Source organism: Microcaecilia unicolor, chromosome 7 (assembly GCF_901765095.1).
Source record: "Microcaecilia unicolor chromosome 7, aMicUni1.1, whole genome shotgun sequence".
Classification (NCBI taxonomy): domain Eukaryota; kingdom Metazoa; phylum Chordata; class Amphibia; order Gymnophiona; family Siphonopidae; genus Microcaecilia; species Microcaecilia unicolor.
This window is the reverse complement of record NC_044037.1, coordinates 160,522,140-160,539,245: the sequence shown is the minus strand read 5'-3', so window position 1 is coordinate 160,539,245 and position 17,106 is coordinate 160,522,140. Positions and strand designations below refer to the sequence as shown.

Below are 17,106 nucleotides of genomic sequence, written 5' to 3'. Positions count from 1 at the left end.
CCAAACTGTACACCACTACCATATCCCTTACAGGTGAAGGGAGCACCAATCTGTGGGTACAGTGGGTTTCTGGTGGGTTATGGAGGACTCAGTTTCCTCCACAAATGTAACAGGCAGGGGGAGGTAGAAGCCTAGGTCTAGCTGTCTGCAGTGCACTGCACCACTACTAGACTACTCCAGGGACCTGCATGATATTCTAATGGACCTGAGTATAACACCAGAGTCTGACAAGTAATATGTTTAATCACATTTTTTTGGAGTGGGAGGGGGTTAGTGACCACTGGGGGGGTAAGTGCATATTTTTGTGTGGAGTGGAAGAGTAGTAGCCTAGTGGATAGTGCAGTGGACTTTGATTCTAGGGTAGTGGGTTCAGTTCCCATTGCAGCTATTCATTATAAAAACAGGTCTAGCTCAAAACATCTTAAGTTTTAGTCCTGGACGTTTTTGTTTTGTTCCATTGTGGCTGTAGCAATGCCCAAGTCCTGCCCTGAACACACTCCTGGCACGCCCCCTTGAGTTTTAGACGTCCTTCTGATGGACTTCAGAAAAACTTCTAAAAAGAGGTTTCGAAAATACTGATTTGGACGTTTTTGTGAGAGAAACGTCCAAATGCAGACTTATGTCACTTTTTACAGGCCGCTTCAACTCTCGGTGGCCATTTTGAATCGATGACGGGACTGTCAGCATTGCAAGGGGAAGAGAGAGAGTGCAGGGCAGCGTTTCGGGCAGGAAAGAGAGGGCTCTTTCCTGCCCCGAAGAGGTCACTAGACCACCAGGGCAGTAGAGTAAGGGAAGGGGATAGGACACCATTAGGGCATGTCCGGGTAAAACTGGACATATGGTAACCCTGCCTCTAATGAATAAGGTGGTTTCTTGCGCTAATGAGTAGATTTTTCTGTAGCTGCAATCCAAGAGTTTTGTTTAAAATTTCTTGTTTAATTTTTCTCCTTTCTTGTCCCAGAACATTTGCTCATAGGAATAGTGCAGTTTTCTTGACAATAGATGGCAGGGGTGAGAAATAAATTGAATGTGTGTTAACCAGTAACGATGGATGATTTTTCTAAAAATACAAGGTGATAGAGTAGCGAAGATACCTGTCCTGTGCTGACTTCTCTTCCAAGATCCTGTTTGTTCTTCCCTCACCTGTATTCCACGGTACAAGCCTGGTCCCATGCTGTGTTTTTTTCCTCTCCCTTAGCTCTCCCCAACTGTTGTCGTTTCATGCCCCATAATCTTTCCCACCACATGTTTCCTGAGATCTTATTGTATTGTTATTCCCCTCCTCTGTTCTTCTCATCCTCTGAGGGGTGGTGACAGCCCCCACAGCTGCAGTGGCTTACCCCCACCACCACCCCTTGAATGGGCTATGTTGGCATTATCGCACCAGCAGCCGCTAGCATGGCTTTATAAAAGGGGGAGGGGATAACTCTTTCTTCCCCTTCATATACAGCAAGGGGGGCTTGCTCCTGAAGATAGAGTCAGGCTCTTCCATCCCCCTACATGTTATGGGGAGGATGCAGTGGTATGCAAACTCCTGGGGTTACAATTGCTTACTCTGTTTCCCCTCACATGTAGTGAAATGTTTAGGCTTCCATCGATCTAGTTTTTTTTCATGCAGACAAGATGCAGAGCCCTAAAATAGCCTGAGTAGTTGCAATGATTAGCAGCCTGTTATCTGACATCATGTGCTCCATAGGTTTGATAGACAAAGTTAGAAGGTTCTAGGTCTGTGACTTGGCATGACCCAGCACAAAATGGTCACTATATAAAGACCTCTTTCCACATCCTTAATGCGCTCCAAACCTTATCTTTCCTGTGACTGAGCATAGGCACCCCGTATAAGAGGCTTGGGGAGGCTAAGCCTTTGCAGCCCAACCGTTACCTTCCCCTGGCTGCCTCCTCTTCGAAGACAGGATGGAACAAAATAGTATCTTCCTCTCTCTCCTCTCCGTTCCGGTGTCCACCCCCCCCACTCGTGGCGCTGGCTCCTCACTTCGTCAACCTATAATCGTGACAGCCTAGCCCTCCTCTCTGCTCCTTCCTGCCCCCCCCCCCAATGGTTTAACCCTTTTCTATTCAGTGGCTGTGACGGCAGTGAAGAATACAGCACTGCGGGCTCACCTCCAGCTTCTCCCTTCCCTCACACAGTGTCCCGCCCTCGCGGAAGAAGGAAATACATCATCGCAGGAAGGCGGGACACTGAGTGAGGGAAGGGAGAAGCTGCCTGGAGGTGAGCCCACTGTGCTGTCTTTTTCACTGCCATCGCTACCACTGAAAATAAAAAGGTTAAATGCGCGGGGGGGCAGGAAGGAATGGAGAGGATGGATGAATGGGGGCAGGGGAGAGAGGAAATTTGCTGGATATGGGTGGATGGAAGAGAAGGCAGGGGAGAATGGAGAGTTGCTGGACATGGATGGATGGAGGGGAAGGCAGGGGAGAGGAGAATTGCTGGGCATGGATGGATGAATGGAGGGGGCAGGGGAGAGAGCAAATTTCCTGGATATGGGTGGATAGAGGAGAGGGCAGGGGAGAATGAAGGGTTGTTGGACATGAATAGATGGAGGGGAGGGAAGTCAGGAAGGCGATGCACATGGAGGGAGGGCAGGGAAGTGGGGAGAAATATTGGACAAGGATGGAGGGAAGGAAATTAGAAATATGTAATTTATCCTTAAAATCCAGCGTGGTACCGGAAGATTGGAGGGTGGCCAATGTAACACCGATTTTTAAAAAAGGTTCCAGAGGAGATCCGGGAAATTATAGACTGGTGAGTCTGACGTCGGTGCCGGGCTAAATGGTAGAGACTATTTATTAACAACAAAATTAAAGAGCATATTCAAAAGCATGGATTAATGAGACAGTCAACATGGATTTAGTGAAGGGAAATCTTGCCTCACCAATCTACTACATTTCTTTGAAGGAGTGAACAAACATGTGGATAAAGGGGAGCCGGTTGATATTGTGTATCTGGATTTTCAGAAGGCGTTTGACAAAGTACCTCATGAAAGACTAAGAGGAAATTGGAGAGTCATGGGATAGGAGGTAGTGTTCTATTGTGGATTAAAAACTGGTTAAAAGATAGAAAACAGAGAGTAGGGTTAAATGGTCAGTATTCTCAATGGAGAAGGGTAGATAGTGGGGTTCCCCAGGGCTCTGTGCTGGGACCGCTGCTTTTTAACATATTTATAAATGACCTAGAGATGGGAGTAACTAGTGAGGTAATTTGCTAATGACACAAAGTTATTCAAAGTCGTTAAATTGCGGGAGGATTGTGAAAAATTACAAGAAGACCTTACGAGACTGGGAGACTGGGCAGATGACAAATGGCAGATGACGTTTAATGTGAGCAAGTGCAAAGTGATACATGTGGGAAAGAGGAACCCGAACTATAGCTATGTCATGCAAGGTTCCACGTTAGGAGTCACGGAACAAGAAAGGGATCTAGGTGTCGTCGTTGATGATACGTTGAAACCTTCTGCTCAGTGTGCTGCTGCAGCAGCTAAGAAAGCAAATAGAATGTTGGGTATTATTAGGAAAGGAATGGAAAACAAAAATGAGGATGTTATAATGCCTTTGTATCGCTCCATGGTGCGACTGCACCTCGAATATTGTGTTCAATTCTGGTCGCCGCATCTCAATAAAGATATAGTGGAATTAGAAAAGGTGCAGAGAAGGGTGACGAAAATGATAAAGTGGATGGTACGACTTCCCTATGAGGTAAGGCTAAAGCGGCTAGGGCTCTTCAGCTTGAAGAAAATGTGGCTGAGGGGAGATATGATAGAGGTCTATAAAATAATGAGTGGAGTTGAACGGGTAGATGTGAAGCTTCTGTTCATGCTTTCCAAAAATACTAGGACTAGGGGGCATGCGATGAAACTACAATGTAGTAAATTTAAACTGAATCAGAGAAAGTGTTTCTTCACTCAACGTGTAATTAAACTCTGGAATTCGTTGCCAGAGAATGTGGTAAAGGTAGTTAGCTTAGCAGAGTTTAAAAAAGGTTTGGGCTGCTTCCTAAAGGAAAAGTCGTTAGACCGTTATTAAAAGGACGTGGGGAAAATCCACTATTTCTGGGATAAGCAGTATAAAATGTTTTGTACATTTTTCGGATCTTGTGGGTATTTGTGACCTGGATTGGCCACTGTTGGAAACAGGATGCTGGGCTTGATGGACCTTTGGTCTTTCCCAGTATGGCAGTACTTATGTACTTATGAAAGACAAAGGAAGGAGATGCACATGGATGGAGTGGAAGGGAGATAGGAGAAATGCTGGACATGGATGGAAGGCAGGGAAGACAGAGGAAGTTAGATGCACATGGATGGAGGGGAGTGAGGAGAAATGCTGGATATGGATGGAGGGAAAATTGCTGAATTTAAGGGCTGGATTGGAACACTTTGAGGGCAGATGCTGAAACTGGAGAAAGGATAGGGACAGGGCTACAGATGTAGACAGGACGCATAAGGACACAGGAGGATGGTGGACATAGTGAGAGAAAAAATATTAAATGGAAAGAAGACACTGCATAAAACAGAAGACACTGGGACCAAAGTGAATAGAAAAACTAAATGATGAGACAACAAAGGTAGAAAAAAGTATTTTATTCAGAATTTATTAATTGGAATATGTCAGCTTTTGGAAATGTGCATCTGTGATATTTTGCATGTAAGTTTCTATTTTTCTGGTATTGCTGCATGCTGAGTCTGACTTATTGAGGCAGCTGTCCAGTTCAGTACTTTGCCTTCATATCTGTTGTGCCAAACATTTTTCATGTGTGATCAAGATGCAGTATTCTGCTAGCGTGTAGTATTTGCAGCCTTTTTTTTTTCACTAGGTTGTGTTCTGGTGTTTTAGAGCCCGATGTAATTACAGTGCTGCCTTTCCACGCATAAGGTTGTAGCTCGTCCTGTCCTTGGAATTAGTGCTGTTATGGTTTGGTAAGGTTATGAATATATTTATTTAGTTATTACATTTGTACCTTGTGCTTTCCCGCTCATCGCAGGCTCAATGCGGCTTACATAGTAACAAGAGAATACAATCTGTAGTATAGTGTTTTGCAGTGGAGAGATTGTGTGTTGGCCTTATTAAGGTGGCATCAAAACATCAGAAAGGGTGTAGAGCCTAAATCATGACACACTACCTCTTGAAGGATCTACATATGGTTGTTAATAAAAGGAGTTCATTGTGAACACTATCCACCCTAAAAGGGTGTTTTGTGGCTCTACCTGAGAATTGTGATATTATGATCCCTTGTTTCATATTGTTGACGGTCTGCATTTTCCGTATGGGTAGTATATTGGTGGTGTATTAGGGTCTGCCCAGTGTAATATTTATGGTACAGTAAGGTTCCGAGTGTGTTTTTGCACAAATTTGTGCATAGCGTTTTGCAGTTGAGCGATTGTGGTTAGTATATGCTTTGAGCAATCACTTTATTCTTTGACATATGATACATATCTAATATCTAAATTTAATAAAAGGTATTAATTGTGACTTTTATTTTTACTTATTTTTTTTCTGTGTGTTGTCAGACAATTATGGACATGTCAGGGGGACCAGTGCACTACGAATGCTGGCTCCTCCCACGACCAAAGGGCTTGCATTTGGTCGTTTCTGAGATTGGCGTCCTTGGTTTCCATTATCGCCGAAAATCAGAAATGACCAAGTCTAGGGACGACCATCTCTAAGGATGACCTAAATTTCAAGATTTGGACGTCCCTGACTGTATTATCGAAACGAAAGATGGACATCCATCTTGTTTTGATAATACGTCCCCGCCCCTCCATTGGGACGTTTTGCAAGGACGTCCTCAGCAAATTTTGGGCGTCCATTTCGATTATTCCCCTCTATATGTTTCTTTTTCTTTTTTAACTTTATTTTTATTAAAGTTGTGAAAGTCTTACAAAGGGAAAAAAAACCCCACATTTATGCCTACATGTTTCTCACTGGTTAACCTGGGAAGTCCTATGGTTTGTTCGGGCTTGTTCTGCCAATGAAAAGGAAAATTTACTTTTTTTGAGTGTTCTTTCAAACAATATTTTGTTGCTAATAATTCATTGTTCTTGGTAACTAATAGGTTCTCTTTATTTTTCTTTATTTCCAGTACAAGAAACATCGCTCCTCTCATGCATACACAAACAACTTTGCAAAGTCGGTGGTAAATTTTGTGGATGCAGTAAGTATTTCTTATAGTCATTGAATAGTTATTCTGGTTAGCAAAACAGGCAGAAATTTTGTGAGAAAAAGAATATACCTGCATACAGTGCTTTAGGGAGGCTAAAATCTGGCAGACAATGACAGCAGCTTGATGCTGTCCTCTGCTAAACATGTCTGTCTCTCACCAGCTGTAAGATCAAAAACTGAACAACCTTTCATTCTTACACTTCTTTAGTAATTAGGAAGTCATTTGTTGCTCTTAAGAGGATTAGATCGCTAAAATCATGTCTTGACTCTGGGGTGCTTAAAACATTCCATGCCTTTGTTGGTAACCAGTTGGACAGTCTTCGCAAGGGGCTCGCCTTGGTCAGTTAAAATGTTTACAATTTTTCAAAATATGTCTGTCAGCCGTCGAAGTCAGATCATGTGACACCATTATTGACTGAACAGTATTGGTTTCAAATCTGTTACTAGATCAGGTTTAAGTTCTTGATGGTTCACCATGCTTGTTACTCAGTGTCTTTGTCTTACATTATTTTTTTGTTTTGTTTTGTTGGTTTAGTCTTGCTCTTTAGTAATTCTTTCTTAAATGTAACAAATATGTCAATGTAACAAATAAATAAAATACAACCCTGGAGTAACAGCGGTCCTCACAACTATTGAAAAAAAGAAAAGCATAGTGACAGATACACCAGAATTAAAACTTCATCAAGAGTTGTTTCCATTCTTATTCCTTACTGTCTGGCTCAAACTCTGCAAGTTTCTCAGGCTATTTGGTTATTTCTTCAGTTATCAAATGAAGGCTGGATCCTCACATAGTAATGTTTTGAAGGGGTCTTTTACTAAAGATTAGCTTGAATTATCTGTAGAAGGGCCCATAGAAATAAATTACTTAGCACCCTTGCTTTGGAACTCACTTCCTGTAAACCCTTGTTCAGAGTGTTCATATAAGAAATCCGAAGCTGAACTGAAAAACATGGCCTTTTAATTCAGCCTTTTCATAAGTAAGATAGCCATTTTACCACTCCAGCTGCAATCTTGTCTTATAGTTAGTTTACTTTCAATTTTCTCTTATTTATAGTTATTTGTTATTGTATTTTTGTATTTATTATATTTTGCTATATTACTTTCTCCTTTTCTTTGGTTTGTTTGATGTGTTGGTTGTATACTAAATTACTGAGGAGGATCACGTGATGCTGTGAACGGAGCAACGGTGTACTGCTGAAGCTCCGGGATCCTGCTCCCATTTACACTCAAATTTGGCTTTAAAAGTTCACCAGCAACTACAGAAAGGAGGCATTTGATTAATGGACAAATAGATAAACAAGTCTCTGGCTGGGATGGCAACTAAAACTAAAAAAAAGAGGAACTTAAGACCAGTGGAGGAGAAGGCAAGATGGCAGAAGATCTCTCAGTGCCATTGTCAGCTTTTTCAGAAACACAACTGGGACAATTGATATCAGCAATAGAAAAAGCTTTAGAACCGAGATGGTCGACACTAGACAGAAAACTAGATTCTTTTCAAACAACTTTGGATAGCTTGGGCACCCGGACCGGGGACTTAGAGACGAGGGTCTCAGCCCTGGAAGACGACGCACGTGGATTTGGCCTGGACGTAGTACACTTAACACAATGTATGAAAGAACAAGCGAATAAGTTGGAAGAACTTGAAAACCGATCAAGGAGAAACAATATACTCATCGTTGGACTTTCGGAGACACTTTGTGACCGAAATCTAGAAACATGGTTAGAAAATTGGCTGGCGAAGGAGCTAGCAGTTACCGATTCCACGGGCCCAGTGGTAATAGAATGAGCGCATCGAATTGAGCGGAAAATGGGAGAACATAACAAGCCAAGAGTGGTAATAGCTAAAATATTGAACTATCGACATAAGCTTGAGATTATGCAAGGATTTAAAATGAAGAGGGACAAGTTGAAACATGAAGGGCGCAACATATTGATTTTTCAACACTTCTCGTTGGCAGTTCAAGAACAATGGAGAAGGTTCCATCCACTTTGCACGGCCCTTATAAACAAAAAAGTGCGTTTCGCATTACAGTACCCTGCTCAGTTGCAAATACTAATCCAAGACACATGGCAGACGTTTCGGACACCAGCAGAAGCAAAAGCAACACTACTGGATTAGAAACTAATAGAAGTAGAATAACTTTTGCGGGGCTGGTTGGAATGATAAAGGTTTGCATTTATGATTGAGTTAAACATGTATGTGAACAGAATGTTTTTGCTATAAGGAATGCAGGCCCCTAGCACATAATGTGATCCGACTACCATCCCCATGGTTCCTGGTCAGATGGATAGGGGCAAGTTTAAAAAAAGGGGGGGTTGGGAAAAGGGGGGAGGGTAGGAGGGAAAGGGAAGGGAAGGGGTTGGAGAAGAGTCCAATAAAAGAAAGCGGAAGTCAAAATAGGCACGAAATAAGAAGGTAGCAAAGGCGAGGTAAGGACGTGGAGGAAAGGAAATACGCTTATGGAATGAATAGTGTGCAAGGATGCATGGATGAGCGGAATGAAAGAGAGGGGAGAAAAGAAAATGTGAATAATCCCAATAACAATAATCAGGTAGTAACATGCCAGCGAGAATAGTTACCTAGAATGTGGGGGGCATAAGTTAGCCCATGAAGAGAACTAAAATCGTAACAGCACTGAAGAGGCATAAGGCCGACATAGCGTGTTTACAAGAGACGCGGCTAACAGATGCTGAGCATGCTAAGTTACAGAGGTCATGGGTGGGGGAAAGTTATGCAGCAGCTTCGCAAGGAAGGAAAGGAGGAGTAGCGGTATTATTTAGAAAGGGACTAACCTATAAAGCTAAGCTGTTAACAAAAGGGGTGCAAGGGAATTATATAATTCTTCATGTCTGGCTGCAAGGAATAGAGTTCTTGTTGGTGGGTTTATATGGGCCTAACGTTTATGATCCAACTTTTTATAAAGTAATAGCAGGTCATTGCCTAAAATATAAGACTAAACGGTTGTTAATTCTAGGAGATTTTAATATGGTCGCAGACCCTGAAATAGACTGTACTAACCCAACATCCTCATACTATACGGGACAAAGAGCTCAAGAATTCCGGATATTTTCTCAAACACTTAATTTGATTGATGTTTGGAGGACGCTGCACCCTGGGGAAAGAGATAATACACATAGGTCTAGAGCGCGCGGAACACATGCTAGATTAGACTATATTTTAGTGGAGCGCTCTCTGTTTTCCTGGATAAAAGCAGCAACGATTAGCCCTGAAGAAATTTTTCAGATCACACATTAGTTTGGGTAGATATAGTAATGCCTGCAGATGAGATGGGGGGAAGGGGATGGGGATTCCCAGCATATTTGAAATCAGACCCCTAATTCCAAAAATATGTATCTAATAAATGGAAGGAATATGCGCTTAACAATGAAGAACATTCGCAAGCACAGCCTGTACTATTTTGTCTGCCTCGAAGGCGGTGATACAGGGAGACATAATAGCTTGTAGCTGTTTAAGGAGGAAGAGAAGAGCAAAGGGCATCTTACACTTAGAGGAACAGTTGAAGAGGGCCAAGCGGGCACATATACAGTGACCCACTGTCAGGATCACCCTCTGTTTCTTCACCGCTCCAGCAACTTTACAGTCTTTCTTTCCTCAGTTCCACACACCATCCAGTCTGAGAATTGAAGTCCTGCAAATAGTGCCTCAGGGAAACAGGAAATTCTGCAAAAATGCTTTATTATCTCCTTACAACATTTATTCTTATCCCGCTTCAATCAGACTTCTCCCTATGTTGGGTAAAGTCACATTTCACTCACAGTTCAAACGGTATAAGACTCTCCTACTCCCTTCAGAGTAGTCCCCTTTTTACTGCAGTTCCCTTTTCTACCTCCTACTTTCACAGTTCAGTTAAATAAGGTTTCCACTGCAGCTCCTTTAGCACAGCTCCAATTAAGCTGCTTACTGCGGCTCACATTAGCAAAACTCCTCACACAGTTCAGTTTAGTCAGAATTCACCTGCAGCTTACGGTAGCAAAGCTTCTCACACAGTTTAGTCAGAATTCACCTGCAGCTTACGGTAGCAAAGCTTTTCACACAGTTTAGTCCAATTAAGTTGGCAACTGCAACTCTGTTTACTATTGCCTCCCCCTTCAGTTCAGTTCAGCAAAGCTTTCCCACACAGTTCAATTTAGCAGTGCTTTCCCCTCCAGTTCAGTTCATCAATGCTTTCTCACACAGTTCAATTTAGCAGTGCTTTCCCCTTTCAGTTCAGTTTAGCAATAAGGTCCAAGTCACCTTCTCACTCTTAGACCTAATGACCCACCTCCCTCATTTGTCAGAGCAAAACTTCCTGACATCCACCCACAGTCATTCATAGAAGTCCTCGTTCACTCACTCTTTATCAATCAATAGGCTATTTTAGGAGCCCTCCATCGTCACCTCCATTTCCTCCTCTCTCTCTCTCTTTCTTCTACCTCCTCCAGTTCCATTTTCTCCTCCCCTTCCTCTCGATCTAGGGGCTCCTCCCCTTCCACATCTGATTCCATTTCCCAATCACCCCCCGTCATCTTCTCCCATCCCCTGATTCCTCTGCTGCTGTACTGCCTTCTGGGCTTTGTAGTTCTTTGGCTCCTGATTTCTCTGATGCTGCACTGCTTTCTGGGTTTTGTAGTCTCTTATTTCATGATTCCTCTGAGGCTGCACTGCCTTCTGTGCTTTGTAGTTTCTTTGCTCCTCACACTACGCAAGATACACTAGAAAAAGTAAAGGCTGCACAAATAGCGCTCTACATGAGCAAGAGACCAAATCGGCATTATATTATAAATATGTTACAGAGATTTGGTAACTGACCGGGGCGGCTCCTTGCAAGGATCATTAGAAATTGGGGTGGCTCCAGGACAGTGGCGGTTTTGAGTGATAACCAAGGGAACACTATTACTGATAGGAGAGAAATAGGGAAGATGTTTACAGAATATTTTTCTTCTTTGTATACAGTAGAACAAGGGCCCGTGGGAAGTCACTTATCCGAATATTTAGAACGCGCAGGTCTAACTCAATTGCCTCCAGAAGGTCTAGATTACCTAAATGGCCCATTAACATTAATGGAGTTGCAACGGGCAGTGAAGTCCCTAAAACAGTACTCAGCCCCGGGACCAGATGGGTTCACCGGAGAATGCTATAAAATGCTACCCCTGAAAGCCTTGGCATCCCTATTAGAATTTTACGAGAAGGTAATAGAAAAAGGAACTTTTCCCCAACATGCAAATGTTGCGCTGATAACCCTAATACCCAAGCCAGGTAAATCAACTGAGAAAGCTGATTCTTATAGGCCAATATCCCTTTTAAGTTTGGATGTGAAATTGTTGGCAAAAGTGCTGGCTGAGCGGCTAGCGCAGTGGCTACCTAATTTAATAGGATTAGAACAGGTAGGATTTGTAAGGCGCAGACAGGTGACGCACAACGTCAGGCGGCTGCTATTGGCGATGGTGTCCTGCGGGGGGGGGGGGGGGGAGATCCGTCGATGGTGATTAGTCTAGATGCCGAAAATGCATTCGATCAGGTACGTTGGGACTTCCTATTTCAAGCATTAGCAAGTATGGGTATATGGGGATGGTTTGTGCGGGCAGTGGAGGCTCTTTACTCTAATCTGCGGGCAAGTGTGTTCATTAATGGCATGAGAGAAGAAGAATTTTTTTATAGGTAAAGGCACAAAGCAGGGATGCCCATTATCATCCCTGTTATTTGTAATAGCACTAGAACCACTGCTTAGAACGCTAATGGTAGCAAAAGAAATAGAGGGAGTCAAACTGGCAGGTCGAGAAGTTAAAGTTCATTAATGGCATGAGAGAAGAAGAATTTTTTTATAGGTAAAGGCACAAAGCAGGGATGCCCATTATCATCCCTGTTATTTGTAATAGCACTAGAACCACTGCTTAGAACGCTAATGGTAGCAAAAGAAATAGAGGGAGTCAAACTGGCAGGTCGAGAAGTTAAAGTTCATTAATGGCATGAGAGAAGAAGAATTTTTTTATAGGTAAAGGCACAAAGCAGGGATGCCCATTATCATCCCTGTTATTTGTAATAGCACTAGAACCACTGCTTAGAACGCTAATGGTAGCAAAAGAAATAGAGGGAGTCAAACTGGCAGGTCGAGAAGTTAAAGTTCATTAATGGCATGAGAGAAGAAGAATTTTTTTATAGGTAAAGGCACAAAGCAGGGATGCCCATTATCATCCCTGTTATTTGTAATAGCACTAGAACCACTGCTTAGAACGCTAATGGTAGCAAAAGAAATAGAGGGAGTCAAACTGGCAGGTCGAGAAGTTAAAGTTCTTGCATATGCTGATGACTTACTATTGGTGTTGACTAACCCAACCCGATCACTAGAAAGTACTCTTAGAAAGTATTGACCAATTTGGGCAATATTCAGGGTTTAAATTAAACCTAGCTAAATCATATGCTTTCACGTTGGTTTCTGAGAATCAAATGAAAAAAGAAAATAAATTTTCTCTACAACGAGCAAAGGAAGAAATTAAATATTTGGGAGTATACATCCCATCAGACCTTAATAAACTGTACGAGCAGAATATACACAGGCTGTTAAAAGGAACAAAATTGAGATTGCAGGCATGGGGCCCTTTACCTATTTCGCTAGTGGGTAGAATAGCATTATATAACATGATGATAGTCCCTAGATGGTTATATGCACTTCAAACGATACCTATATATTTAAGAAGGGAAGATGAGAAACAATTGAACTCTATGATACAACACTTTCTGTGGGGGGGGGGGGGGGGGGGGAGGAGAGCACGCCTTTCCATAGAAATATTACAGATACTGGTGGAATATCCTTACAGCCTTCTCCGGGGTGACACCCAGGTCCACTCCGATCCACTCAGGGCCTCCGCTCTAGGCATTTTTCTCTTTACATCTAATCTTGCTAAAGTACCTCAGTCATTTATGGCCCCTATTCATATTCTCTTTCCTAGCCCTGTCCCTTCCCAATCTTTTCCCTCACCCCCTACCTCTCTCCGCTACAGGAACTCACTGCCCATCCATCAACTTCATCACCTCACCTTCTCTCCTACCCTCTTCCTCCTTCTTGGCTTTTAATCTCCGCCTCTTTCTTCCGTCCATTTTGCCTCCCCCATTCCACCTAAATACCTCTCGCCTTCGACGCCTTCGTGGCCACACCTCTCCTACTCTCCTCCGCTCTCTTTTACTCCTTCTCTTACTCTCAGCCGGTGACATAAATCCCAATCCTGGCCCCCCTCACCAACTATTATCCCAACCCTACAGATCTCACCGCGACCTCTCTAACCTCATCTCTATTTCTCTACTCCCCTCTTCTTCTCTGCCCTTCTCTTGCGTCCTATGGAATGCCCGCTCTATCTGTAACAAACTCACCTATATCCATGACCTCTTTATCTCGCGTCACCTCCATCTGCTCGCCATAACAGAAACCTGGCTCTGCCCTGATGACTCTGCTTCAGTCGCAGCCCTGTGCCATGGCGGTTATCTATTTTCACATACTCCTCGCCCTGCTGGCCGTGGGGGCGGTGTTGGACTACTTCTCTCTCCCTCCTCCAGATTTCAACCCCTTCTTCCACCCAATCTCACTGTTTTTCCTCCTTTGAAGTCCACTCTATCCGCCTTTTCTCTCCTTTGCCTCTTCGAATAGCGGTCATTTATCGTCCCACTGATAAGTCCCTTTCATCCTTTCTCAGTGACTTTGATGCCTGGCTTGCCTTCTTCCATGATCCTTCCTCCCCCTCTCTCATCCTTGGTGACTTTAATATTCCTGCTAATGATCCTTCCAACTCTTATATTTCCAAGTTACTCGCTTTAACGTCCTCCTTTAATCTCCAACTATGCTCCACCTCCCCCACTCATCAAAATGGTCACTGTCTTGATCTCATCTTCTCCTCCAACTGTTCACCCTCTAGTTTCCTTGCCTCTGATCATCCCTCCTCTGATCACCATCTTATAACTTTCACACTTAAATCTCCTCCCTCCCAGTCCCGTCCTATCTTATCTAATTTATCTAGGATCTTCACGATATTGACCCTTCATCTCTATCCTCCCATGTTTCAAACCTCCTCTCTACTGTGGCACCATCCACATCTGTCAACGAGGCTGTTTCTTCTTACAACAATATCCTCTGCCTTAGACACTCTTGCATCTTTGATGACCCGCCCTGTAAGGCGTACAAAACCCCAACCTTGGCTGACTTCTAATATCCGCTACCTATGTTCCTGTACCCGCTCCACCGAACGCCTCTGGCGGAAATCTCGGGCCCTTGCTGATTTCTTACACTTTAAGTTCATGCTGACCTCCTTCCAATCTGCTCTTTTACGTGCCAAACAGGATTATTATATCCAACTGACCAACTCTCTTGGCTCTAACCCTCGACTTCTCTTCACCGCATTGAACTCTCTCCTCAAGGTGCCCCCTCCCCCAACTCCCCCTTCATTATCTCCTCAGACCCTTGCTGAATTCTTTCACAACAAGGTTGAAAAGATAAACCTTGCTTTCTCTACCTCACCACCTCTCCCTCCACTAGTCCGTTCCCCTCTCTCTCCTTCCCCTCATTCCCTTTCCTCCTTTCCTGAAGTTACTATTGAGGAAACTACACTTCTCCTTTCTTCCTCAAAATGTACCACCTGTTCCTCTGATCCCATTCCCACCCACCTTCTTAATGCCATCTCTCCTGCTCTTATTCCTTTTATCTGTCACATTCTCAACCTCTCACTTTCCACTGCGACTGTCCCTGCTGCCTTTAAACATGCTGTGGTCACACCTCTCCTTAAGAAGCCTTCACTCGACCCTACTTGTCCCTCTAATTACCGACCCATCTCCCTCCTTCCCTTTCTCTCCAAATTACTTGAGCGTGCTGTTCACCGCCGCTGCCTTGATTTTCTCTCCTCACATGCTATTCTTGACCCACTACAATCTGGTTTTCGCCCTCTCCACTCAACCGAAACTGCGCTTACTAGTCTCCAATGACCTATTACTGGCTAAATCCAGAGGTCAATATTCCATCCTCATTCTTCTTGATCTTTCCGCTGCTTTTGACACTGTCGATCACAGCATACTTCTCGATACCCTGTCCTCACTTGGATTCCAGGGCTCTGTCCTTTCCTGGTTCTCTTCCTACCTCTCCCTCCGCACCTTTAGTGTTCACTCTGGTGGATCCTCTTCTACTTCTATCCCTCTGCCTGTCGGCGTACCTCAGGGTGCTGTTCTTGGTCCCCTCCTCTTTTCTATCTACACTTCTTCCCTTGGTTCATTAATCTCATCCCATGGCTTTTCCTACCATCTCTATGCTGATGACTCCCAAATCTACCTTTCTACCCCTGATATCTCACCTTGCATCCAAACCAAAGTTTCAGCGTGCTTGTCTGACATTGCTGTCTGGATGTCTCAGCGCCACCTGAAATTAAATATGACCAAAACCGAGCTTCTCATTTTCCCCCCAAACCCACCTCCCCGCTCCCCCCGTTTTCTATTTCTGTTGATGGCTTTGTCATTCTCCCTGTCTCCTCAGCTCGAAACCTTGGGGTCATCTTTGACTCTTCTCTCTCCTTCTCTGCTCATATATATATATATATATATACAGATTGGACTGGGGGGGAGGGGGGAAAGCCAGGGGGGAATTGGGGGACAATGGAAAGGGGAAGAAATGTACAATGGTAGCAGAAAGATTGTAGTTGTTTAATTTGTGTATTGTTAATCAAACTGTTATCAATAAAAATTATTGAAACATACTAAATTGCTGATTCTGTACACTGCTATGATGATCAGTTGAATGGTGGTCTATTAAATCCAGATGGATAAACATAAATAAATAAAACAGGAAAAGTGGCTTTCTGAGAAGTTCTGAGAGAAGAGGACATTTCTCAGGTAAGTGAACTCTACTTTGCTTTGTGCTTTGGGAACTTAAAGATTGGGGTTTAAAGAAGGAATTGTAGGTTAGTGTTAGGCAAAATAAAAATATAAAAAGCAAATTTTAACAATTAATCTCCATAGTCTTTTCCACTTAGTTTTAAAAGCTTTGTACCACAGCATTAACATATAGAATCTAACAGTCACTGCAGGATCTAGTTTAGTCTTCCCACCCACCTCTAGGACATCTCTTCAGTTATAGTCAGTTATTGTAATTAGGGTAACAAGCAAGGAGTGCTCTTACAGAGTTTTAAATACATTTCATTATCATCTAAGAAGGAAACACTAAATAAATCATACTATACATAGTAACATAGTAGATGACGACACAGTCTGCCCAACAAGACAACTCATGTGTGCTACTTTTTGTGTATAACCTACTTTGATTTGTACCTATGCTCTTCAGGGCACAGACCGTATAAGTCTGCCCAGCACTATCCCCGCCTCCCAACCACCAGCCCCGCCTCCCAACCACAGGCTCTGGCACAGACCGTATAAGTCTGCCCAGCACTATCCACGCCTCCCACCACCGGCTCTGGCACTGACCGTATAAGTCTGCCCAGCACTATCCCTGCCTCCCAACCTCCAGTCCCGCCTCCCACCACTGGCTCTGGCACAGAATGTATAAGTCTGCCCCGCACTATCCCTGCCTCCCAACCTCCAGCCCCGCCTCACACTACCGGCTCTGCTGTCCAATCTCGGTTAAGCTCCTGAGGATCCATTCCTTCTGAATAGGATTCCTTTATGTTTATCCCACGCATGTTTGAATTCCGTTACCGTTTTCATCTCCACCACCTCCTGCGGGAGGGCATTCCAAGCATCCACCACTCTCTCCGTGAAGAAATACTTCCTGACATTTTATATGTGATTTATAAGACATAAATCATACTATATACTAAATAAACTAAGACACTTTTATATTAAGCTAATATCCTTAATACTGTAGCAAATTTTAAATTATTGAAAAACTCAAAAACACTAAGATGGAGTCAGCAGTCCAGCAGCGAGAGGGGTGCTATCCAGTCTTT

The 17,106-nt window shown here is 43.4% G+C and overlaps 1 protein-coding gene across 1 annotated transcript in view; it reads left to right on the top strand.

Moving 5' to 3' along the window:
* ADAM23 (ADAM metallopeptidase domain 23) overlaps positions 1–17,106 on the top strand; it is a 1,183,145-nt gene that overhangs the window by 509,003 nt on the left and 657,036 nt on the right. The window contains exon 11 of the mRNA XM_030210005.1: positions 6,095–6,166. Coding sequence (XP_030065865.1) covers positions 6,095–6,166 — 72 coding nt within the window. The remainder of the gene's footprint in view (positions 1–6,094; positions 6,167–17,106) is intronic.